Source organism: Camelina sativa, chromosome 12 (assembly GCF_030686135.1).
Source record: "Camelina sativa cultivar CO46 ecotype springtype chromosome 12, ASM3068613v1".
Lineage (NCBI taxonomy): Eukaryota > Viridiplantae > Streptophyta > Magnoliopsida > Brassicales > Brassicaceae > Camelina > Camelina sativa.
Window position 1 is genome coordinate 30,361,000 of NC_141891.1, and position 26,285 is coordinate 30,387,284.

General features: G+C 34.7%; 3 protein-coding genes and 6 pseudogenes across 4 annotated transcripts; 5 read left to right on the plus strand and 4 right to left on the minus strand.

Moving 5' to 3' along the window:
- Positions 1-141: 141 nt before the first annotated feature.
- LOC104732628 (uncharacterized) lies at positions 142-3,105 on the minus strand. 2 transcript variants are annotated; one of them, XM_010452191.3, is made up of 4 exons: positions 2,954-3,079; positions 2,822-2,862; positions 2,422-2,504; positions 142-1,806 (listed from the first exon to the last, which is right to left on the minus strand). In XM_010452191.3, the coding sequence occupies exon 4, from the start codon at positions 1,674-1,676 to the stop codon at positions 426-428; it is 1,251 nt and encodes a 416-aa protein (XP_010450493.2). In that variant the 5' UTR covers positions 1,677-1,806; positions 2,422-2,504; positions 2,822-2,862; positions 2,954-3,079; the 3' UTR covers positions 142-425. The 2 variants fall into 2 exon arrangements, with proteins under 2 accessions (XP_010450493.2, XP_010450492.2); XM_010452190.3 differs by lacking the exon at positions 2,822-2,862 and having other exon boundaries at positions 2,954-3,105.
- Positions 3,106-5,290: 2,185 nt separating this feature from the next.
- LOC104733847 (uncharacterized) lies at positions 5,291-7,282 on the plus strand. The gene has a single exon (XM_010453388.3). It carries the CDS (start codon positions 5,312-5,314, stop codon positions 7,157-7,159), a length of 1,848 nt encoding a protein of 615 aa, XP_010451690.3. The 5' UTR covers positions 5,291-5,311; the 3' UTR covers positions 7,160-7,282.
- Positions 7,283-8,872: 1,590 nt separating this feature from the next.
- LOC104733848 (uncharacterized) lies at positions 8,873-10,701 on the plus strand (annotated as a pseudogene).
- Positions 10,702-10,763: 62 nt separating this feature from the next.
- On the plus strand, positions 10,764-12,314 carry LOC147931122 (uncharacterized). Its single transcript, XM_087477188.1, has 4 exons — positions 10,764-10,803; positions 11,389-11,472; positions 11,796-11,965; positions 12,079-12,314. The coding sequence occupies exons 1-4, from the start codon at positions 10,764-10,766 to the stop codon at positions 12,181-12,183; spliced, it is 399 nt and encodes a 132-aa protein (XP_087333314.1). The 3' UTR covers positions 12,184-12,314.
- A 1,608-nt stretch (positions 12,315-13,922) lies between these two features.
- LOC147931123 (uncharacterized) lies at positions 13,923-16,428 on the minus strand (annotated as a pseudogene).
- A 236-nt stretch (positions 16,429-16,664) lies between these two features.
- On the minus strand, positions 16,665-17,748 carry LOC104733849 (uncharacterized protein At2g29880 pseudogene; annotated as a pseudogene).
- A 3,337-nt stretch (positions 17,749-21,085) lies between these two features.
- LOC147931124 (uncharacterized) lies at positions 21,086-22,084 on the plus strand (annotated as a pseudogene).
- A 652-nt stretch (positions 22,085-22,736) lies between these two features.
- LOC109127997 (uncharacterized) lies at positions 22,737-23,853 on the plus strand (annotated as a pseudogene).
- A 786-nt stretch (positions 23,854-24,639) lies between these two features.
- On the minus strand, positions 24,640-25,420 carry LOC104733852 (uncharacterized; annotated as a pseudogene).
- Positions 25,421-26,285: the final 865 nt, after the last annotated feature.

The window sequence follows — 26,285 nt, forward strand, 5'->3', positions numbered from 1 at the left end:
AGGTGTGAGACCTGTCTTGGTTAACCAGATGCAGAACGAGTTTGCAGTCGGTCCGCATCTTAGTTGATTTATTTGTGCTAGACATGAATGAACACGTCTGATTCCTCGAAGCAACTCGTTATTGGAGAAAGCGTAGCAATCTTTTTGAGCACCGAAACAGAGCATTTGCTTAAGGGTCATCGTTGCTACAACACACCAATTGACACAACACTGAGTCTGTTATAAAATTTCTGGAAAGCAGTTTGTGACCTCTGCCCAAAAAGACTCATCATCCCTCTCTACAATGTTAGAACCAAAAGATTAACGAATGACACCAACTTACAAAATACATCCTACTGACTGGTTATATAGCCTGGAGAGTGGAGAATCCATCAATCACACAATTATGCCTGCATAATCAAACCTCCCTCAACCAAGTCAGAATGCTAACAGGGCTTTACTTCTCTTGTTACATCCACCTTGCCAGTCTTTCTCTGGGTTCTTCTAGGAGGCAACTTCTCCTCTCTCTCTTTCGTTCCATGTTCTAACTTCCCCATGTTGTTTCCGGTTTCACTAGTCACATAGTAAGTGACCTTTCTTCCACTAGAGCAACAGATATCAGTTTCTCCACGCACTTTCCTCTTTTTAACCGAACTACCCGAAGCAGAAGAATCAGTTGTGCTCTTCCTTTTGGCATTCTTCTTTTCTCTTCTCGCAGTTGCTTTCGCTTGCTCGCGTTCTTTCTTTACCTTCTCATAAGCCTGTTGAACCAAACTTGCAGCATGAGCTGCATTGCTGGTTCTTGAAAAAGTCCACTTGGAGTTATTAAACGAACCTGAAGTAGTATTGTGGTTTGCAGCTGACTTTGGATCCAGGTTTCGCTTTAGACGGCTGAAACTACTCCAACGGCTTGATATACCTGGTTTAGGGACTTCTACTGCCAAATACGATTGTAGACAATTAGGACACCGAAGGCTACAGTTGACATAAACTCTTAGATACTCGTACTGCATCATGCATCTCCTGCAGACTGTCCAAAAAGTATCTGGCTTTGATTGGTCTGATGACCCAGATGCAGTAAATGAGCTCGGTTTTGTTGTCTGATGATCAGTCCGTCCTGTTTTCTGTGTATCACCAACTGGCTTTTGCGGATTTTTCTTCTGGGTTGGCGGATTGCTCTTCTGGGCTGGCGGATTGCTCTTCTGGGCCGGCGTCCTCGCATTTGTAGTGAAAGTAGTCTTTGCAAAATTGCAGAAACCATTATTAGAAGCTGAAACTGAGACCTTCTGATAAACTGAGTGCAAACTTCTCCTACGATCATAAGCTGCTCTCTGATCCTTGTCTGACAAGAATTTCCAAGCTTCAGAAACATGCTTGAATGCTCCTTCAGCTCCAACAGAATTGTTTTTATCGGGGTGAATCATTAGAGCAAGCTTCCTGTACTTTGTCTTCAACGTTTCATAATTATCGTGCGGACTTGCATTGAGTATTCCGTACCAGTCTACATCCTCTTTTACTTTGTTATCTGCAGCGATATACACATCCAAAGTTGCTAACATCTGAGAAATACCTTCTATCTCTGGATACAGACTCTGAGCTTTCAAAGCAAACTTCTTTGCCCCAGCAATGTCTTTCATTTTGAACTTCATCTCTGCAATATCTTTTGCCCTTGCCGCCTCGTCCTTGTTGCACTCCATGCCTGTCGTGTATCCTTATCATTCAATGTTTGTAGTGAACAAGTTTCTAAATTCCGAAGAAATTCTCCAAGAACTGAGCGATTTGCCAATGCCTAGGCTATATGTTTTGCTTACAAGGAGGGCAACTTTTCTGGCAAAAAAGGTAAATATAGAGGTGTTAACATATGTGGGGTTCAAGTAAAAACGCATCACAGATACTAGTTTAGTACCATGTAATTTAACATGTCAATGGTTCACTACAACACACATACAGCCTAACTATCAAAGATCTGATACCAATTGTAATTTCCACTAACACATACAAATTAACATGTAAGAAAACCAAGCAAACCAGAGACACCTTTTGTAGTGAAAGTAGTCTTTGCAAAATTAAGAGATATTAGTTTAGTACCATTTAATATAACTTTATACACATACATGTCAATGGTTTACTGCGATCATCGTCTACACACATGCAGCCTAGCTATCAAAGATCTTTTACCAATGGTGAGTCCCACTAACACATACAAATTAACATATAAAACAACCAAGCAAACCAGAGACACTAAACTAAAGCCTAGGCTACTAGACCAACCAATGAAGTCTAATCACAAATCCACAAACCCAAGGAAAAAGAACCAACAGCTCTGAAGCATATCCACAATAAAACCCATGTTTCACAAGTTACTTGATTCAGCGGCTTGAGTAGATAATAAGTAAACAAAAACGAAAACTGAAAAAGCTTAGGAGTCAAAACACAACTTACCAGAGTTAACAAAACATCCCCTACACTAAGAAGCTGTTGGTGCTATGAACTTCAAACATAGAACTTCCCAGAAAGCTTCCAAGCTACAGAGTTAAACAGAACAAGATCAGTCAACATTAGCGAAACAGAAACAGCTCTCAATCATGCGTCACTGGGAAATCAACTCTACACATTAATCAACAATCTTCAGAAATCTCAGAAGTATATAGAAACAAAGCTTAATATTGCTACAATGTGTGTGGTTTAGAAAAAACCCAAAAAATGTAGAAAAATCCAACAGAATCCAAGAGTAAATAGCGAAATCGAATCCTAGATTCATCACAAAAAAAAAAAAAAAACCCTAGAAACCTCACAAAACTCAAAACCCTCTCAAAAAAAAAAAATCGATTCGAAACGCAACCTGATTCCAACGGGATTGACAACATCAAAAGTTAATTAAACCTAAAAGACAATGTCGAAATCTGTAATCAGTCAATCAATCATATCAGGAATCGTATTCAAATACGACGTGAAGAGCAACAAAGCAACACACCTGAAGCAGATTTGCAAAGTTTTGGGGTCAAAGATGAAGAAATAGAAGAAGATGCGATGAGAGAAAACGCTAGAATTCACAATACCACCAAAGTTGCGTTTCAGATTTTTTTTTCCATTGCGGCTTAACTTTTATATTTAACTTATGCACTTAAGAGGTTTTTAATATGACCCTCTTATTATGTACTTTTTAACAGAATTGACCAAAAACTTTGGGATAGGAATCTTTATGACCTCATCAAAGTGTACTAGTAGTCTAGTACTATATGGTGTGATAGCATAGTGTAGACCTCTAGATATAGAGAAGCTGAAGTTTAATTTGATTTATGTAAATTGATCTAAAATAACCCAAATTATCTAATACAACCCAAATGATAAAATTGATTTGAAAATTGATGTCAATTTTTATAGTTTTTGTAAAGTTTTATCTTTTTTATATAAAAAAAAACGAAGATTAGATTCGAATCAAACAAATTAAGAAGAAAAAAATCGAATATTGACGTATTAAAAATAAGAACGTATTTGAATTTGAAAAACAATAATCAAAATGAGATTCTAGTAAATTTCGTTTAAAAAGGATCGTGGACATGTTCTATTGACGTTATTTTAGTTTTCCAATCTTCTGTGTTCAAGGAATTCTAGAAATTTCTCGTGTAAGAAAGATTATATTCAGGATGTTTAACGCGGATTTAAGTAAATCGATCCAAAACGAACAGAATCAGAAAATATGATTTGAGAATTAAACTCAGTTTTAACACAGTTGTATAAATTACGCTTTCTCTATATTCTTAAAACGAAAGTTGGATTCGGATCGAACCAGAAAAGTCAATAACTGGATTATAATTTACAATTGCATTGAAAATAACAAAATATTTGAATTTAAAATAACAATAGACAAAATAAGACTGTATCTCGTATAAAATCGGTTTTAAAAAGACCGAGTCAAGTGCCATATATTGTAATTTTAGGTCTTTGTCCTCTCAACTATATAGAATTATGAAATTATCTATTTGTTTTTAATTGAGAAGGATTTTACTAGGAATGTGTAACAAGTGTATGTACTACTATAGCCACACTTATGGTGTGATAGCATAGTGTAGACATCTAAATATAGAGAAGTTTAATTAGATTTATGTGAATTGATCTAAAATAACCCAAATTATCTAATACAACCCAAATGATAAATTTGATTTGAGAACTGATGTCAATTTTTATCGTTTTGTAAAGTTTTATCCTTTTTTTTTAATATATGAAGAAATAAAGATTAGATCTGAATCAAACAAAATAAGAAAAAAAAAATCAAATATTGACGTATTAAAAATAAGAACATATTTGAATTTGAAGAACAGTAATCAAAATGAGATTTTAGTATATTCCGTCTGAAAAGGATTGTGGAAATGTTCTATTGACGGTATTTTAGTTTTCATCTTTTTTGTTCACGAAATTATAGAAATTTCTCGTATAAGAAATATTACATCTGGGATGTTTAACGCGAATTTAAGTATATCGATCTAAAATTAATTGAAAAACGAAAAATATATCTAAATTATTTTATTTCTTATCCTCTTGAGGTACATATTTTATCCTTTCGTTTATAAGACAAGAATATCTTCTAGGTGATCCTAGAAGGAAAACAAAGAAAGGAGATACACTATTTTCAAAGATTCTAATAAACTATTTTCAAAACGGAGACAATGTGACATGTTGTAGTGGTGAGAAAACGAGGTGGGAAATTGTAGGAAGCATAATACTGTTGTCCACACATCGTGGTTACAAAATATGATTATATGAGTACCTTTATGCTTTGACAACTTTATTTTTTACACAAATCAATGCGAAGAGTCTAAAACATCGGATTTGATGAGAGGGTTAGTCTCATAGAGTTCATCGACGCTAATATCGTCATATTTGCAGCTCTTTTTTACTAATTTGACAAAGACGAAAGAAGAAAAACATTAAATTTACAATGTCAGGATCTTGTTGATGAAACAATCATGATATCAGATGATTGCTTTTGTTAGAAGTTTCTCACTGATTTGGGTAATGTGTCTTTTATATATCTTCTTTCAGAGTTGTAAAGGCCAAAACACTTTAAGCACAATACATACTATAGTTATCAATTAAATACTGTTCCAAATAAGTAAGGTTTGATTTTACGTTCGGTTGAGTATGCATGATTTGGATATTTTTGGAGTTAATTAAAAAACCGAATGATTTCACCTAAATTCCGGTTAAGTCCGGTTTATATTCAGTTTCGGATCAAATAAAATAACCGCACACAGTTTACAAAGTCTTCTTCAACCCAAATTTTTCTCGGAAGAAAACAAAAATATCAGAATCCGTTTCCCGAGAAAGTGCAATGAGGGAATCTTCGACTCTTATGGAAGGGAGAACTATTCTTTCGAGGGCTATCCTTGCGACTCCAAGCCACGAAGCCTTAGCGGCGCTCGTCGAACAACTCTATAACAAGCCTCAAGAATCCAACGAATACAAATCAGCTCGAGCTCTGTACGACTTCTGCGTCTCTGTTTTCCCAAATTGCTTAACCCTAAAGCTTCTCAAGATCTATAGATTCTACCCCGATGACTTCGTCAGACTCCGATCCATCGATCTTCTTGCTGAAACTGTGAAAGCTCATCGGTTCGAGCTCTCTCTCGTCTCTCTCCATGAGATCAAACCTCTTCTGATTTCTTGCTTGACAATTCAAAACCCTAAAAGATCTGACTCAGAGATCGTAAGAGTCATCGTTTCTTTGGTAGCTGGTAAAGTTGGGGTGTGGGAAGAGATGAGTGATTGTATATTACACATACTTGCTCATCAAGATCCGATTTGGGCTTTTAACGTCTTCATCAAGTTACCATCATCACTCTACGGTGGATTCGTTCACCGTTTTTTACAGAGGTTTCTTGATGAAGTCTACAAGGTTTTGCTTCATCCTGTTGAAGATGGAGTTGAAGAATGGGTTTTGGCTTTGAAATCTGCTGTTAAAATGGGGATTCAGCTTATGCATTCTGAAATGAGATTTGATCTGACAAGAGATATACTTCACATTGTTTTGAAATCTGCTTATGAGGTTGTGTTGAGTGGGATGGAAGAAGAGTTTCTCCAAAGAGGGCTTCAATCTCTCGAGAAGTTCTTGGCCAAAGACGCGAGCAGGTTTAAATGGAATAGTGATCAATGCAGGTTTGTGGCAGAGTTTGCTTTCAGGATCTCAGAGACTGGAACAGATACTAAGGAATTCGCCAAGGAGATATATCAGATGGTTACAAAACTTGACAAGTTTGTGTACAATCCAGCTTTCAGACTCAGTCCATCTCGTGATGGAGTAGACTCTGACTGTGAAGAAGTGTATAACCATTTGGAGGTTTTATCTGCAGTGGAAGTCATGAGACTGATCGCATCTGAGACTGATAACAGGTTGAGAGAGATAGCTTGCTCAAGACTCTACGAGTTGCTTTGTGATCACACTTCCGGGACAGAGGAAATAAGCGTTTCAGATATCAGAGAGCTTCAGCCGTTACTCATTTCTTGCCTTGCAGAAGTAAGAATTCCCGAGAGCACATTCAAGATTCTCAGCCAGGTTGTGTTCCATGTGTTACATGAGTTGTCTACTTACCAAAACGACAACTGGTTCGGTATATGGGACTACATTGCTACAGAATGCAAAAGGTTGTTCAGGCAGACGGTTTATATCTTCCAGTGTTTAACAATGAGGATCGATGATAAAGAGTTTGCGATTCATGCAATTAATAGTCTTCTTCCAGAGATTCACAGTAACCTAAACCCACCAAGAGAGTTGTTGTTGGAAGATAACAAATGCTGGGTCTTGGCGTTTACAGGTGCCTTCTGTGCAGCAGTTCACTTGATAGAGGTGTCAAGTCACGCTAAACACTTGAAGGTGATTGCATATAAGATGATAGATTCAGTGAGAGAGCTTGTGGAAAGAGGAATGGAAGTTGAGCTTGTGAGGAGAGCTTTCATAGATATGGAACGAATTGTGGAGAGACAGTTTGACTGTTACACTAGTAATGACTACAGATTCGTTAAGGGTATGGTTTGGAGGCTCTATGCAATCAAAGGCATGAGCGAGGAGAGTAAAGCTGTGTTGTGGAGAATCAATGTGATTCTGGAGAAAGTGCAGGAAGTGAAAGTGCTCCCAAAGAGTGAGCTTGATTGGTTGAACAAACCTGAGACTTTAGACAATTGAGTTTTTTTTTTTCTTTTTTTTTTCTTTTCTTTTATAGTTTGTATATTGAAGGGAAAAAGTTGTGTACCTAGCTAAATCTCAAATCACTTCACTCAAAGCTTTACTCCTACTGTTTCTTACGGAGCAAGTCACTGTATCTCAAATCACTTCACTCACTGTAGTTTAGATGTTCAAGTATCAGTTTCTAATTGACAAATATATATACACACCAAAAAGTCTTTGAAGACCACCCATATCTAAATGAAAGTTTCTAATTTACAACCGAGCCTTGGTATAGGCGCAATATTGTTCCTCCATGGACTAGATGTAGATCTACGATGAAAGTAATATCTCGCTTGATAATTAAATCTAAATATATATAAAATACACATTTGTCTATATATAGCCGTAATATTGGGTGTCGAAAATTGCGAAATGCATGCAATGATGCAAATATATAGACAATAATTGCTCATTTCCTACGTACTTCATTCACCTCATCAGCTCCATCTCCATATCATTTTGGTTCAGCAATTGAATTTTGTTGGCAAACCGACACTAAATCCCATCCAGCTTTATATTTTTTATATTAAAAAGGTAACACGTACTCTCTCTGTCCCTCAAAAATTGATGTTTGAGGGACTTCACACAAATTAAGAAATAATGATTATTTACAATATTGTTTTTTATTAAAAGTATTATATATTTATAAATCAATAACTATTGAGTTTTCTTAATGATCACTTCTTGAAGTTTACAAAAGTTAAATATTAGTTAATTTAAAATGGTAAAACATCAAACTTTGTGAGACAAAAAAAAATCACATAACATCAATTTTTGTGAGACAGAGGGAGTATTTAACATTTCACCAAACAAAAAAGCTAACACGTATTTGTTTGTTGTGCGCTGTTAGGTGGGAGATGAATCCACTCGTTCCTATATGATACGTGAGAGATGAATGTTTTTATTTATAACGTTATTAAAAACTCATTCTTTTAATATTCCTCGCGTACACAACGTGGATGTAAATCAATTTGATCCAATCCAAATCAGTAAAATATAGTAATCTGTAGACTATAAATTGAGTAGGCATGGATGGAATAATGAAGCATAACAAGTATTACACAGAACGTGTTTTGTCAAACCAAACATAAAATATATATATTTTTTGTCCTCTTTGACGATCGACGATCGAGCTGATCCACCATGGTGATATCTTACATCCAGCCTCTGCGTCTTCTCCTTGCATCAGTACTCTTCTTCTTACCTGCTTTGCATGCCGGCAGTGTCAATTTCAAATACTGCAACGGTATAAGAGCATGTGCATTGGTTGATTTTTCACCCGTCCCACGTTAATAAAAGGTTTGATTTAAATCAAAAACAAATTAATATTGTAGAACCGTTCCTACAATTGGGACGTAATTTGCATCGTCCCTCTGAACACGTGGCAACGTGTGGGTCGTTGTTGTTGTTTCTGTAGGGTGAGACGGAAAAATTCAATGGTTCGAGTTTATTTTTTGTCTCCGACTCTCTCTCTCTCTACTCTCTCTCTCTCTCGACGGTGATTTGTTTGGAGATCTGATTTCATCCCTAAATATCATCACGCAAAGGGCGATCTGCTGTTTGATCTCGAGAAAAATCAGCCGGTTCCAATTGAAAGAGGTTTGTGTTCCAATTTCGTTTCTGAATTAAGATGATTTAGTTTTTTTTTTTTTTCGGTTTTGGGAAATTGAATTTGGGATCCGAAAGTTTAGTCGATGGTTCTTGTTTGGATAGTTTACTATCTTTGTTTATGTATATGTCCTCTGTGATTTTTGTTCCGATTTAGGGTTTTGGATTATGGTTTCAATAGTTGAGAACAAGAAGCTAATGGCTTTTTGCTATAAGAATGTTGCAGTTTCTTTGTGTTAGTCTGATTTTTTTTATGTTAAACCGAGTATTCACTTGAAATTGTTTGTTGTTCATGAGTTTTCGTCAGTGTCACCTGAAGTAAGCCACACATAACGGGAATTCACAGGACAAGTAGCAACAACAATCGAGTAAGAGGTAATTATTCGATTTCATTAGCATCTGAAATGTCAATTTCTTGTTGTTTGGTGGATGATTGAAGTCTGATAATAGTCTGATACTAGTGTTAAGATATTAGATTTGCTTTAAAACTAATATATGAATGCAAAACAAACTAATACAAAACCGGAGATATTTTAATTTGGAAATCTCTTCCAAATACTCTATTCTTACTAAAAAACACAGTTGAAGTCTTTAATGTTTGTCTTACACCAGCTCCTCTATGTATTTAATGGGGTACTACTTCTCTTTGTACTTGTATAAGTTGTAATAAATTATGATTAGACTTAGGTAGTTGAATGGTAATAACTTATTACTTGTTACTTTATCTCCTTTTTAACACCAAGCCAGTCTTAAATCTTTCTCCATCATCCTCTATCTCTCGTTTTTGGTTCTTGTTTTAAACATTTCTGATTTTTGTTCTTTGGAACATCTCTCGCTTTGGTTCTTGTTTTAAACATTTCTGATTTCTGTTCTTTGTAACATCTCTCTTTTTGGTTCTTGTTTTAAACATTTCTGATTTCTGTCCTCTGAGAACATCTCTCGTCTTTGGTTCTGCTCTTCTTCCTATGAGTTCTCACAATACTTTCAGTCAGTCCTCTAGCTATTTAGATCTTCTACACAGTCAAGGAGATTCATTTAACCTAGAAAACTCTCCTTATGAGAGTTTTCCCTAATCTAGCCACAATGTCGCTTATGAAATACCTGCTTCGAGCTCTCAACAATCACAGGATGCACCCCTTTCTTAAGAGACACCTGTCAGGAAGGATAGGAAGAAATGGAATCCGGCTGATGATGAGATCCTCATCAGTGCGTGGCTGAACACTTCCAAGGACCCGATTATTTCAAATCAACAAAGGGGGGGAAGCTTTTGGCAAAGGGTTCAGAAATACTATGCAGAGTCTCCTCATGCTATAGCCAATGGCGAACAAGGGCTTAACATAAACTGTAAGCAGAGGTGGTTCAAGATTAATGACTACACTAACAAGTTCTGTGGGGCTTATGCAGCTGCAGAGAGACTAAACAGCAGTGAGCACTCTGAGAACGATGTGCTGAAGGTGGCTCACGACATCTACTTCGCTGATTATAAGTCAAAGTTTACAATGGAGCATTGCTGGTGCTTGTTAAGGTTTGAGCAGAAATGGTTGAACCAAAACGCTATTAACACTCCGACACCTGCAGTCAGAACAAAGAGGAAACCTGTAGCTGCAGCTTCACAATCCGAGGCTTCACAAGGCGAGGAAAACCACACTGAGCAAGACTGTGAGAAAAGGCCTCAAGGTATCAAGGCAACAAAGGGCAGCAGGAACAAAGCTGAGGGGAAGGCTCTTGCTGAGTACAAGAGCATGTTGGAAGTAAAGAAGGTGGATATGGCTGAGAAGGAGAAGCTACAGAAGCTTGGCATATTAGACACACTACTTGCCAAACCAGAGCCACTTAGTGCAACTGATCAAGTTATCAAAGATAAGATAGTGGCACAGTATTTCTTAGATTGATGTATAATGAAGATTAATTACAAAAATTCTATGCTGAGAATAAAATGTTTGTTTTACATATAATGAAGATTAATTACAAAAATTCTATGCTGAGAATAAAATGTTTGTTTTTACTTTTCATGTTTTTACGGTTTATGTTTTTATTTTTCATGTTTTAATTGTATGTTTTGTTTTTTCCAAGTTTTTGTAACTTTGTAATTTTCTTATATTATTAATGTTAATGTTATATGTTTTATTTGAATTTAAACTTTACTATGATTTTACTTATTAATTTAAATATTTAAAAAAATAATATTATTTTTTTACAGGGGACCAATTGTGAAGGACACCAATGCTCATCCCAAAATTAAGAAACTCTGAAAATAACATTAATTTATTCAAGGGACCAAATATTTGTCCCAACCAATGCACATGCTCTAAGTATCTATTTGTTAAATCCATCAAGTTTGTGGAGGCCTAGCTAGGACATTTTTTTTTACTCTTGTAATAACTTGTTTTTATAGAAAAACTATCTCAATATTAAATCAAAATAAAATATTAATAGTTAGAACAAAACAAAAAGCCATTTTTGTAACTCAAAATATTCTATAGAACATTTGATTGTTATTACAAGTACTATATTACTAATTTAGTAAGGAGTAATTACGGACTGTATTTTCATGACTTGAATCTTTGGGACTGATGTAGGTATTGGATACCCTTCTATTAACATCACTCGTGTGACTATAACTCCCGGCAGTTTCGCAGACGCTAGGATATTTGGTTTTACAGGTACGTAATATGTATATTTTATGATCTAAATTCCAAGTTTCAACTTTTTCATTTGTTGTTGTTTGTTGTAATTATAGTTTATCAATGTATAACATCAGTGCCGGCGTTGATATGGTGCAAGCGGTGCTTTTGCACCAGGTTTCATTTTAAAAAAAAAATTTAGAAGGCTTTGAGCCCTCAAAGTTTAATATTTTTGATAAAAATGATTCTAAATTTATGAAATCTACAATTAACACCTTAAAAACATCAATTTTTTTTTTTTTTTTGCACCATGTCCAACAACAACTTGAGCCGGGCCTGTATAACATTTTTTGTGCATACAGAGAAAACCTTGGATGCAGGATTAACAACCGCTGCTGTTAAAGATGGCGATGCACATTTCGCTATAGGCTACTACGACCTCTGTGCGTGTAGTGATTGTACTATTCTAGCTAATACCAACTTCTCTTTATTTTTTTTCCAAATTATAGTTTACAGAGACGAATATGAACGGGTAAGTAATTCTTACATTTAAGTATAGAAAGTTCTGATATTAATTACTATATTACAAAAAATGTACTGAAATCTCTTTTTTTTTCTTTTTTGTTTTATGTATAACCTGTGAAGGATGAAAAGATTTCTGTAACATGGACAAAATCTATGACGGACGCAACAGAATTAATGTGCGTCTACTTCGAACTCCCCGACTCTACTTCAGCTATCTCTGCTTAATCAAATTGGCGTGTGGAAAATATGTTTCTAAGAGGATTATTGGTTTGGGATTTTAAGAGAATTTTAATAACTTAAAAAATTATGTAAAATATGTTGTTATTCAATCAAGACTTTTTAAAACTTTTTTAAAATTTGGTGTTATTAGTTGTGGATTTGTAAAAAGTTATTTAAATCTTCATAGTGTTATTGGATTAGGAGTTTTATCAAGTCATTAAAAGTTTTATGTTATTCAAATAAAACAAAAGAATCTTAGATCGTTAATGACTTCAACTATTATATTATTGGTTTAGGATTCTATATTCTTTTCTTCATAAAAAATGTCATGTAAACACTTTCATCAAATAGAAAGATTGTGTATCATAGTCCATGACTTTTTGAGAAGAAAGAGAGATAAATAAAGAAGAGAGAGGGTTTACAATCACGTCGCAATTTCCCAACCCATTTCTACCAAACTCATATAAATACCCAGCAAAAAAAAAAAAAATAGACAGAGTTACGACTTCGGTCACCGGAAAAAAGAAAGAATGGGAGAAGAAGCATTGTCGAAAGCTCATTTCTCTTCCAGTGCTTCCATCAAATCTGCAGTATTTGGATGCTCATGGCTGTATCTCACTCGAAACAGTAGCAAAACCAATGTCGCTTCTTGTGATAGCTGACAAGACCCATTCTACTTTCGTGTTCACGGATTGGTTCAAGCTAAACCGAGATGCAAAAGAAAGTATTGTGGCTCATACTCAACTCAAGAGTCAAATACTGGCGAATGGATCTCTTCCACGTAATCATAAGGTTCTATCTCTGTTTACTCTGTTATTATTCAAGTGACGGTTTCTTTCACATGTCATGCTTAAATATTTTTTTTTTCATTTCAGGGTCTAGTTTTGGAACCCTTAGCTAGTGGTGCGACAATATAAAATATGTTGTTCAAATTCTAATGACTTGATTCTAGTTTTGTTTCTTAAGCAATGAAACAAAATAAACAAAACAAAAACTTCTGAAAGAGAGAGAGGAGCATGTGCGTCCTCATGAGACAGAGAGGTAAATGTGGCTCTGTTCTTTTGCAGAGTCGCGCGACACTTTCTAGCGACACCAAAATAACACTAAATTGATTGGTTTATTTTTTACCCAGCAATAAAGTATCTTATAAAAAAAATAAAAAGCGACACTGCTTCCGTTAAATGAGTCGCTGAAAAATCCATCGACGGCCCGCGACGGACAACGATATCTGTTATTTTGAACAAAAAGGAAAGCAGCGACAGCAAACAAAAAACAAGCGATGGTAAAGAAGAAAGAATCCATTGATGTCAGTGTAATTTACCGTCGCTAGAAGGTGTCGCTGCGACACTGAAACGAACAGGCCCTGTATATTTTAATTCATGAGACAGAGAGGTCAATGTATATTGTATTCTAATGGCGACCCTCTCTCTCTCTTCTTTCTTTATCTCTCTTTCTTCTCTTTGTGTGTTTACACATTTGTTTTCTTTCTCAGACCGAATCCGAGTTTAGTCCGAATGACACATACATTGACACTTTTCCAGAAAAACAGAGCAAAACAGAACCAGAAAAATTATAAAAACAAACAACAAAATCAACAGATCAAGAGAGGGAAAATCGAGTTTAGAAAGATAGAGAAGAAAGACAAACGTTTAAAGCAAAAGAAAGACAATGTTTCGTATCACCCCATCCAACACAAGCAAAGAAAAGAACAATATTTAAAAAATTTTAAAAAACCTTCAAGATCTTCATGGCATGCTCCCTGTTCCTGTAGCCTCTGCCCACATATTAGCAGCTATTGTGTCTCTCCAATTATTAGCATAATCTCTTTGCTGAGATTGGAGAGTTCATGTATCTCCATTTTCCTGATTACTATTTTCTTCGTGACCGATACTGGTTTCTTCATCATTGTATTCTTCGGGAGGAAACTCATCGGACCGACATTCTTTACGAAGAAAGTTATGTAATCCAGCACAAGCTAATACGAGTTCTGCTAGTACCTTAAAAAGAAAAGGCGGTGCTGATTTGAAAATCAGAAAACGGGATTTAAAGATACCAAAAATTCTCTCGATCACATTACTGGAAGATGCATTATGCAAGTTGAATAACTCATTTTGATTGCTAGGATCACAACCTTGACCTCTAAAGTCTTGTAGATGGTACCTTGTACCCCTGAATGGAGCTAAAAAATTGCGTCGATTTGCAAATCCACAATCAACTAGATAATATTTTCCTGTAATTCATATATGAATATTAATAGTTATATTAACAAAAGAGAAGTAACAATGTTTTGTGTAATGCATATGTATATACCTTCGGGAACAGGTAGCTTGCTCTTACTTAATACTTTGTGAATAGATGCTGCTCGTTACAACATCACTTAATACTTTTGAATCGTGAGCTGTACCTTCCCATCCACTAAAGACATACAGTAGAACCTCTATAAATTAATAAGGTCGGGACCATGAAATTTTATTAATTTAAAGAGGTTTTAATTTCTCGATAAATTAATAATTATTAATTTATCGATAAATTAATAAAATATTAATTTATGAAGAGATTTTTTAATTTTCATAATTTTGAAAATTATGTATTACAAAATAAGATACTTTTGTTATCATTCATTTTTTTAAAAAAAATTTCTTAATTTATTATCTTGTCTATTGTAATTGCTAAGTTTAGAGTTTAGGTAAAAATGATAGATGTTAGAAGTTTAGAGTTTAGAAGAAATTTCTACTAGTATCATTCATGGTAATGATGAAGTTGAATAAGATATTGCGATAATTTTAAAATCAGTTACATATAAATAAGCAATTATCTCATTTAGAACTCTTCATAATTTTTGGATGTGATTTGAGAATACGACAATGAAAGATATTAGAGATGAGCTCCAATAAGAATGCAAATTCAAGAATATGCAAACAATAATAGAGTCATATTTCAGTATTTCACTAGATTTTCTTAGATATATATATATATATATATTAATATTATTTGATTATTAATTTATGATATTGATGGTACTATATTTTTACATAGGATTTCCAAAAAAAATATTATCTTATTAATTTATCGAAATGTGTCATTTTTTACACTGGCCCAACTCGGAACCGGAAGAATTTATTAATTTATAGCAAGTATTAATTTAAAGAGTATTAATTTATAGAGGTTCTACTGTATATGAATTCTAGATCAAAGTTACAAGCAGCAAGAACATTTTTTGATATATATCCTTTCCGATTTCGATAGCTTGGTGCATCATTAGTAGGCACCATTGCATGAATGTGTGTGCCGTCGATAGCGCCAACGCAATCCTGTAAAAATCATGATAACAAGAGTTCGACGTTCATTTCTTTGTTTTATCAACTATATGCGAAAGAGATAATAACTGTAAAGCAGCTAATGAGTCTATGTATAATTTTATCTTTCGTCTTTTGATAGTGTTGCTCTGATATTTCTAATAGACTTTTCCACTATGTTATTTTGTTTGCTCGTTTTTGGCTTCCACAAAGCCAATTAAATAATTCACAACTTAATTTGACTAATGAAGAAATAATGAGTTACTAGCAAAGATTAGAAAAACAAACATATTTAATAATTAAGTAAGGACAAAGAAAAACAACACTCACATCAACCCAAACGTTCATGAGAAGCACATTACGTACCCAAGCAAAGCCAGTCCTAATATTTTATAATTACCTCAATTGTGTTGAAACGTATCTTGAATTCGTAGTAAACATACCTTGAAATAAGGATAATAGCGTGTGCATTCTCTTATTTTTGCAGGAACTGTGAGTCCAGATTTGGCCATCCAACTTGGTGCAATCATATTAATACATCTAAAACCTTGTGAAAATTTGTACTTGCAGCAAATTTTGATCTCATAAATCTGCGCATTGTATACTTATATTTTGAGCTTTGACCAATGGTGAGCAAAAATGTAGCCACCATTTCTTCATGACAAGTCTGTTGGGTATCTGTTAAAGACGTTTTTTCTCTGATTATATCACATAACTTCAAAAATACTTCAGGATACATACGGTATACCTCTCGAAAGCGTTTATGATCTTCTTTAAGAAGTTTCTCGAGGTAAATGTAGCCAATTCTTGTGATAGGCTTACGAATCGGACGCTCAATACTTTTGTTCATACAGTAAGCTCTTATCGTATATTTCAGTAGTAATACCAAAATGTCTATTTTTGATTCGTCATCTTCATGATGAGATTCATCCTCTCTCACAATCGTGTGATCCATGATAAACAGCCCCTGAAAAAATTATCTATTAATCAGTTAGATGATAATATATATATATATATATAATTTGACGTGTATATGTTTGTTAAACGTAAGTTGTAGACCACTATGCATCAAACATATAAACACAAAAGAGAATATCTGAGAATAAAAATAAAATTCAATTCCATAGCAAAATATTGTCTCACTAAACAAGAGATAAAAAAATATTAAAAAAGAAAACTCAAAAGCAATAATCATATAGAGCCAACATTGCTCTGAATCCAACCAAAATGTTCTTCTACCGATATGTCTATGAAGACATCTTTCATTCCAAGTGAGTGAATCAAGGTAACTGCTTTGTAGCGAATATGATTTTTTAAGTTAGGAATTTCCTTCATTGCTTCCCAGACATTGTTTCTTTTTTTCACAGCTTCTTTTTCCTCAGCTTCCCGTCTTAGATTTTCTTCTCTTTTCTCAGCTTCTCTTTGTTGTCGTTCTTCTCTTTGTTGTATGACATTAAGGATCTTATTACTAACTATGATCATAGGATCCTCCTCATCAGTTTTCAGCTTATCCACATTGCTAGTAGCTAAGGTTCTAGGCCTCTTCCTTGAAGGAAGTTTACCCATCCGTCCTTTTGGATTTGTGCCTTGGTAGAGTGGTGACAAATCACATTCTCTTGATGCTGATGGATCTTGAGATGAATGTTCAAAAGCTTCATCACTGATTATGCTATCTCTCACTTTGTTACTCTCCCCAATAAAGCTTGGAGCATCAGTGGTATCACCCATTCCAATTGCGGAACCACCGGTAGCTAAGCCACATCCAATATGAGTTGAAGATCCTCAAATCTTTCGTTTGACTCATACCGTAGAGGTTTATGTTTAGGATGTTTCTGTAGATAAAAAATAAATATAGATATATCACTCATACAATATGTACATTTAAAAATAATGTTGTATGCTTAATCATATATAATCAAATACATACCTTGAAGTACTCTTCCCACACTTCATCCGGAGCGGTGAACCTTTTCATTTCAGGATCCCATCCAAATCCAGAATTGAAGCGTTGAAGGTCTAAATAATTGTTGTCAGGCCTCTCAAGTATTTCCATCTACTTAGGTACTGACTGTGATTTTTTTGGCATCCAAGTTTTTCACTAAGAACTGGTAAAAATTTTTGCTCCACAATTAGCTTGCTAAAGTTACCGCTATTATCACGCCAGTTTCGGTGAACTCCATCAACAAGTAGCTCTACTAGCATTTTTGTCTCTTCTGGTCCCCATTGACTATATGGAGTATGGACCCTTTTCCTTACTCTTTTGGGAATCTCTCATTAGCTAAGTATATATGTATAAACAATGATAAGAAAAATATAGATAATCACTAGATTATCTCACTAGTCAAAGAAACAAAAAATCAAACACTCTAAAGAATATATAAGAATACATGAACCAACATACATAATATAGATAACATAAAGAATATATAATAATACATGAACACAAAATCAACGTATAATTCAATATAAGAACACAGGATGATCAAACACATAATCGAATTGAAACCCTGGCGAAAAAAAAAAATACATATATGCTTAGCTAACCTAGGACACGAGTGACACAGCGAGGTAGTAACTATCGTTAGTCATCATCTCGAAAAAAAAAGACATCCTAACCTTTTAAAATCAAACACTCGTAATTGCTATATGTTACCAATTATTCAACCAAAGATAGAATACTTTAATGCATAGAAAGAAGATGAGCAAGTCTAGTTGTACCTGTAACTTGGAGATCGATTACGTCAAAAGGCGTTGATGAATAAAAGATATATGACTTTGGCAAAGTACTAGATATACGATAAATGTAAATATTCTATTTCCTGTGATTACGTAGATACGACGCTATCTCTTAGTATGACAAGTACTCTTGTATAAATACCTCATTCTGCTATCTTATTATATAAAGTTGGGTTTTGAAAGTTAGCCATTAACAAGATTTTGACATGTGTCAAGTTATCAATCTCAGATTTTGACATGTGTAAAAGTTAATATTTAATAGGAGGAATTTGATTACAACAAAAATAAAATATTTTGTTATAAAAATATTAATAATGCAAAAAGATAAATTTTGATATGTGTCAAGTTATCAATCTCATATTTTGACATGTGTAAAAGTTAATATTTAATAGGAGGAATTTGATTACAACAAAAATAAAATATTTTAGAGAATTTGTTAAAAATGCCCCTTTTGATATACCCCTTTTCAAAAATACCCTCTTTTCTGGCCATTTTTATTTATGCCCTCTTTTAATTTTTAATGACCATTTTACCCTTAGATGAAAATTATTTTATTCAATAAAAAGAAAAACAAAATTTTCCCGCCAAAAAATTTCCGACATATTTTCCCGCCAAAAATTTTTCAAAAAAATTTTCCCGCCAAAAATTTTTCAAAAAAATTTTCCCGCCAAAAATTTTTCAAAAAAATTTTCCCGCCAAAAATTTTTCAAAAAAATTTTCCCGCCAAAAATTTTTTTGTCAAAAAACTTTTGATAAAAAATTTCGAAAAAAAAAATTTTCCGCCAAAATTTTTCCCGCCAAAAAAAAATTACAAGGTTTTTAAAAGGTTTTATAAGGTTTCTACCTTATAAAAGCCTTATAAACACATTGTAAAGGCTTTTACAAGATTTTTAAAAGGTTTTTTAAACAACTTGTAAACGCTTTTACAAAAATTTTAAAAGGTTTTTAAAAGGTTTTAAAAGGTTTTTAAAAGGTTTTTAAAAGGTTTTCAAATGGTTTTTAAAAGGATTTTTAAAAGGTTTTTAAACACCTTCTAAACCCTTTTACAATGTTTTTAAAAACCTTGTAAAAGTTTTTATAAATTTTTTAAAAGGTTTTTAAACACCTTTTAAATGCTTTTAAAAAGTTTTTAAAAGCGTTTACAAGGTGTTTAAAAACCTTTTAAAGCATTTACAAGCTTTTTAAAAGCATTTACAAGTTTTTTAAAAGCGTTTACAAGGTGTTTAAACTTTTAAAAGCGTTTACAAGGTTTTTAAAAGGTATAAATTTCAATATTTTTGGCGGGAAAATTTTTCGATTTTGGCGGGAAAATTTTTTTTTTGGCGGGAAAAAATAATTTTTTCGGGAAAAATTTTCGATTTTGGCGGGAAAAAAAATTTTGGCGGGAAATTTTTTTGGCGGGAAAATATTTTCGATTTTGATGACTGTACATTCTTGCTGTCACACAAAAAGGGTAATTTGGTCACTTTGTATATAAAGAGGGGTAGTTTTAAAAATGGTCAACATGAAGGGGTATTTTTAAAAAGAGATATGGAAAAAGGGGCATTTTTGAGAATGCCCCAATATTTTATTATAAAAATATTAATAATGTAAAAAGATAATTATTAAAAATTACAGAATTTAGGAAAAGTACAAAATTTTTCTTAAATAATTATAAGGATATTATATATAAATATATATATTTATATATCTATATATATTTCATAAAAGTTAAAAGTATAATATTATTTACTTAGTTTTAATTTAAAGTTACTAATTCTACAAAAAAAAGGATTAAGGAAAAAATATACAGTTAATTATTAATTTTAAATTTTGTAGATACTCACTTCTATACAAACATAGACCATCTCATATTTTTCATCTAAAAAAATAATTTATTCAAAAAACATTGCCTTCAACTTTGTTTAATTGGGAAATTTTTTTAATAGGAAGGTAAATTTTTTTTTATTTTTTTAAACCAAATTTTCTCTCACTTTTTTTCTTTTTTCAGTTGGGAATAGTTGAGATTAATATGTTGACCTAAAATTTACTGTAGTATTTTTGGATTTTTTATAATTTATATTTTCATCTTTGAATTATTTAGGATTCATATATTATCGTGCTTATAATTTTCTATTTTTCCTTTAATTATGTCAAATTAATTTTCTTCTAATTTCTCAACTTTGATTGGTTGGTCATAAACCCTTTTTTTTTGCAAACATAATTGTTACCATTATTCATTCAATCCTAAATGAAGAAAACGAGTAAAAGCACATCAACCTAATAGATAGATGAAATAGGCTAATCAAACACAAGCTTACAACAAACATAGATAGAATGAACAAACATAAATCGTTGTTGATAGATCCATATGAGCTCAAAGACTGTGACATCCTGGTTTGCAGTGGCATTCCTGAAAGTGATTTTCGGAACTGTGCGAGTGAGGACAAAACACAGAAAAAATTCATTTGTTGATTTGTAGGGTTGGTAAACAAGTTTTGTGGGGCGTTTCTTCTCATTTGTGGATTGAGACCAACGGGTGTTACGGGGACGATTGCGGTTTCATCTATAATCTGATCGTGCTGAAATTTTGTGGGAAGCTTCTGGACGTATATACTTTGCTTTTCACCGGAGGGATTAGAAAGTTAACGGTTAGTTTTGATTTCGTGGATTCACTTGTTGAATATACGACAGAACATATTCTACTATATCGTATTACATGGTACCAGAGCCTTGTAATTTTTTGACCTAATTTTTTTTTACAACCCTCACCGCCGCCGCCGTTGTTCTACACCAACCGCCGTCGCCGAAAGTTCTTTTTCTAATCCACGATGTCTTCTGTCCACAAATTCAGGTGGTCGTTGCATCACCACCGTCCCCCTATCAACTAAGTTCCTCTGACAATCCCGGAGCCTTGATCTCCTCCGTGATTTTGCAAGAAAATAATTATGCTGAATGGGCAACAGAGTTACAAAACTCTCTTCAAGCCAAACACAAACCTGGCTTTATCGATGGCACTATTCCAAAACCAAGTATTGAACCAGATCTAAGCTTGTGGCGTGCCGCGAATTCCATGATCGTTGGCTGGATTCGTACTTCTATTGATCCCAAGCTTCGCTCCACTGTGTCTTTCATCGCCGAAGCCTCTACCTTGTGGGAAAGTCTTCGGTCTCGGTTCTCTGTTGGCAACGGAGTTCGTAAGCAGGTTCTCAAAGATGAGATTGCCGAATGTAAACAAAACGGCCAGCCTGTCTTGGAATACTATGGTCGTTTGTGGAAGCTTTGGGAGGAACTACAACACTACAAAACAGGTCGTGCATGTACTTGCGCTGCTGCTCCGGATATAGCTAAGGAACGTGAAGATGATTAAGTCCATCAATTTTTGTTTGGTCTCGATCTTCCTCGGTTCAGCAATATACGGTCTACCATAACTGGTGAAGACCCGAAACCTCCTCTTACTCAGGTATACTCTCGTGTCGTACGTGAGGAACAAAATCTCAACGTTGCGAGATCGAAGGAAACAGCCAAAACAGAGGCGATTGGCTTCAATGTCAAAACAGAGCCTCCTGCTCAAGCTGCTGCCGTGTCTGGTCCTCGTTTTCGCGACCGTTCGACCCTTTCCTGCACACATTGTCGCCGTCAAGGCCATGACGTGTCGGAGTGTTTTCAACTTCATGGGTTTCCGGATTGGAACACGCTCAGACAACAACCAGCCTAACCGTCCAGTTCAACGTGGTGGTCACCCGACAAGGGGACTTGGTCAAGGTCGGGGTCGTACTAACACCGCCCGTGTGACGTTTCCTTCTGACAGTAGCTCCAACAATCAGATCACGCAGCTTATCAACCTTCTTGAAGCTCAACGGTCCTCCACCTCCTCTGAAAAACTGTCTGGTTAAACCCACTTAACTGATGTTGTTTTAGATACTGGGGCTTCTCACCACAATGACAAGAAGATGATGATTTTATAGAAGATGAGATAAGCAAGAGATTTTTTTTTTTTTTTTTACAGAAGCATTGAATCAAAAGAATATTGTGTAATATTTTTTGAGAAAGATTTTACAAGATTTTATGAGAGATTTTACAAGATTAGGAAAAACAAATTAAATCAGCAAGATTTTAAAAAACTTTCTAAACAATCACTTAGAATCCTCAATTTTATACTTTCCATGATTTTATTAAAAGTCATTAAAATTCTCTTAAAATTCTAAACCAATACCTTTATCTATACTTGTACTCTCTCTTGCTACCCATTAATCATATGTTGTCAAATAAATAAAACAAAACATTATAAAGATTTCTCGCAACTGGTAATAAGTCTATGACGGAAGCAACATAATTAATGTGCGTCTACTGCGATCTCCCTGCCTCTACTTCAGCTGTCTCTGCTTAACCAAATTGGCGTGTAAAAAGTATGTTTCCAAGTCTTTTATCTATACTTGTACTCTGTCTTGCTACTTTTTATCATATGTTGTCAAACAAATAAATCAAAACACTTTAAAGATTTCTCTTTTTTTTTTTGTTTTTTTTTTTCGCATTTTTGGTGGTTTGATGTTACGAGGGCTTGAAGATTTCGAAAGGTTCCTGTCAAGAGACATGAGTCTGCATATGTACACTAAAGATCAATGCCATTTTGTGTCGACGTTCGTGACAGAGATCGGAAATGTCAGAGAAGTAGGAACACAGACCAAGGAGATCGTGATCAAGATCAACATGTTATTTACAAAACAACCTCAGGAAACTGATCAAGATCATGGGTCAGAATTCGGCCGTGACTGGTATGACCATTTGAAAGATTTATCTTCACTAGAAGTCTTAGAGATCTTTGCGTCAACTGAACTTGAAGATAGGTCTAGAGAAATAGCAATCAGAAGGGTCAATGTCTTACTCTCTTATCATACTTCAAAGAAGATGCATATAGACTTTTCAGTGGTGAGACAAGTTCAGCCGTTGCTTATCTCTTGCCTTCGGCAACAAGGAATCACAGACAGTATGTTTAAAGTCTTAGGTGAGGTGGTTAGTCACGTTGCGTATGAGTTGTTCAAACACCAAGATGTCACATGGTACGCTTTACGCAATTATATAGCATCGAGTAAAACAGAGTTCCAGAGAGCCGTTTATATCTTCCAGTGCTTAACAATGCCGCTTGAAGATGAGGAGTTTGTGGTTCCTGTTATTGAAGTTCTTCTCCCAAAGATAAGCACAAGGCTAAACCCACCAACAGAGTTGTTTGTTGATAACAGTTGCTGGGTTTTGGCGTTTACGGGTGCCTTCTTTGCAGCAATTCACTTGATAGAGGTCTCAAGTCACTCTAAATCAGTTAAGGAGATTGCACATAAGATGATATATTCAGTGAGAGAGCTCGTGGAAAGAGGAATGGAAGTTGGGCTTGTGAGGAGAGCTTTCAGAGATGTGGAAAGTATTGTGAAGAAACAACTGCGATGGTATGGTACAAGCGAGTACTTACTGGTTAAGGGTCTGCTTTGGAGACTGTATACAATCAAAGGCATGAAATGGGAAAGCAAGATTGTGTTGTGGAGAATCAACGTGATTGTTGAGAGAGGAGTGGATGAAATGGTTAAAGAGCTGCCGGAAAATGAGTTTTGATTGGTTGAACCTTACTGATGAGGAGCTTGAATTGTTTTTGGTGTATACAACAAAAATGTAGTTCCATAAAGGCTTCCCATTTTTCTCTTCAATAAACACCAGTTTTATCTTGAAAGTTCACTTCATTTCTCAAACAAGTTCCCATGCTAAAACAAATTCGTAGCCTCATATTCTATACGAACAAAGAAACATGGAAATGGGAAAAGCAGAGTACTAACCTAAGGCTTCGGGTTGTGTATATAATCTGAAAAGATAATAGTGAACTCAAATGTGATCAAAATCAATTGAATTGGACTTACATCACCTCGTGGTCTCATCAGTCACCACATTTGACGATGATATTGAGCACGCTGACAAAGTATTGGAGATAACTTGGTCCGCAAGATAATATTTCACACAAAACACCGTTGTTTATAGTTTTCCACTCTGGCGAATTATTAAGTTAATATATATGCATGGTTTTTGTATTCGCTTGTTCGGGCAGTTGTATCATTTATCGGCTTCGTTTCCGAAAGGCTATCAACCCTACCGGCTTTATCTCCGGAAGGGTCTTACCTTTGCCCAATTCCAACAAAATATCTCTGCAGAAAGAAAGAAAAATTATATTAACCACCGGAAAAAACAAAGTAGTGTCTTTAGCATATAGAATTCTCAAAGGGTAAAACAAAATAATTGGTTCAAAAGAAAAAGAAAAAGAAAAAAAAAAACTGTAAAACCCATAAACGAAATCTCGCATAGTTAAGAATCAAGGTCAAAACAGATAGTCAAAGAGCACAATCTTTTAAATAAGGGAGTAGTACTGTGTTTAAACTGCTTATAGCTGATTCTTACGTTTCTAGTTTCGCTTTCACATGTTAGCTGGTGGTGGAGGCGGCGGGATAAACCAAAGCCCATTAGCCATTGGAGGTGGTGGGGGCGATGGTGGAAGTCCGTTTGCTCCAATAGTGAATTGAGGCTTGTTGGGCTTAAAACACACCTGCAAAGTAAACATCTTGGAGTCTTGATCCCAGTGACAAAAAAAATTAGGGGATGATTTATCAATCTCAGTGCTAGGAACCTTGAAAGATATGGTTTCATATGGCTCAGCTGCAAACAAAAGGTATTGATATCTCTTGTCGTAAGGTTGAACTTTCTGCTCATAAGATGACATGCAACGATGTCTTGGCTTTATGTTGCCGTCTATCTCAGGATATTCAATCTGGAACAGAATACATCTTTGCTTCAGCTCAGTATCGTACTGCTTTGTAACACGATACCCTGGTTTACCGATTTTAACTGTTTTGCGAACTGAGACTTTGCTCTTATGTGGTAGCGGTTGCGGCTTAGCTGGAGCATCCTTAGCCTCCCGGGCAGCTCTCTTTGCCAAGCTAATCTGATGCCTCTTCCCTTGAGTATGTGCTAAGTAGTTTCCTTCGTTGTTATGCAACGTTGCACATAGTATACACTCGTAGGTTCCAAGGTGGTTTTTAAGGAAATAAGGATCATTCGCAAGGTTTATGGTTTCAAGAGCAAGACGACGGAGACGCTCACGGCGATCTATGGCCTCGTTCTGGCGGGAGGCTGCACCTCCGCTACCAGGCTTTGAACCCCAAGCTCGATCCATAGCTAGGGTTACGAAAAACGGTAAATTGAACCCTAGAAAGAAGATAAAAACGATAAGCTCTAGGGTAAGAGTTTTCGAAAGCTTTCAATGTTATTGATCTTAATTATTAAAAATTTGATCTCGTGAGGACACATATCTTATTATATAAAGATTCTACGATATCTATGAATTGTATATTTTTCTTATTGTATAAAATTTTAATTTTGTTTTTTTTTTGTTTCTATTCTCATCGTACAAGGCATAGACTAAATAATCAAAGTATCGCAATGGAAAAAGGACAATTTGCATATTTTACGTTTCTTTAATCAAAAATATGAGCAAAGAATAAATAATAAGGGAAGAACCATGTTGACCGAAAAAGGAAAATAATCATACAATAAGTAAATTAAGCTTTGCAGAGATCGTAGTTAAATCCTTTTAATATATGTAAAGCAGATGATTTGTACAAATCCCATATTGCTTGGAAGTGTATAAATCAAACTCTCTCGTAGCGTCGTCTTTGTTGATCAGTCAGAATTCAAAGAAAATGAAATCAGAATTCAAAAATCAAAACAAAGGAAGATATGCTTAATTTGCTTCATCCGAATCTTACACCGGATGAGAGAGCAAAACAAAAAAATTGCTGATAAGAGTCCCTGAAAGACGAGAATTCATCTCTAGTGTCCCTATACCAGAAATTCATCTCTGTATTACCCCAACTTAATCTCACTACCCTTTTTTTAACGAAAGGACGAAACTACCCTTCTAACAATTTTTAAAGAATAGTTGTACCTTATATCTCCTAGTTGCACCTTGCATAGTTGTACCATATATCCCCTAGTTGTACCAGTTGTACCATAATAGTTGTACCAGTTGCACCCTAGTTGTACCAGTTGTACTGCGCATAGTGG

Bases quoted from the DNA above. Each gene is read 5' to 3' on its own strand.
- LOC104732628 (XM_010452190.3), bottom strand. From the start codon at position 1,676: ATGGAGTGCAACAAGGACGAGGCGGCAAGGGCAAAAGATATTGCAGAG.
- LOC104733847 (XM_010453388.3), top strand. From the start codon at position 5,312: ATGAGGGAATCTTCGACTCTTATGGAAGGGAGAACTATTCTTTCGAGG.
- LOC147931122 (XM_087477188.1), top strand. From the start codon at position 10,764: ATGAAGATTAATTACAAAAATTCTATGCTGAGAATAAAAT. The intron at 11,473-11,795 runs GTACGTAATATG...TTGTGCATACAG, and splicing joins TAGGATATTTGGTTTTACAG to AGAAAACCTTGGATGCAGGA. The intron at 11,966-12,078 runs GTAAGTAATTCT...TAACCTGTGAAG, and splicing joins ACAGAGACGAATATGAACGG to GATGAAAAGATTTCTGTAAC.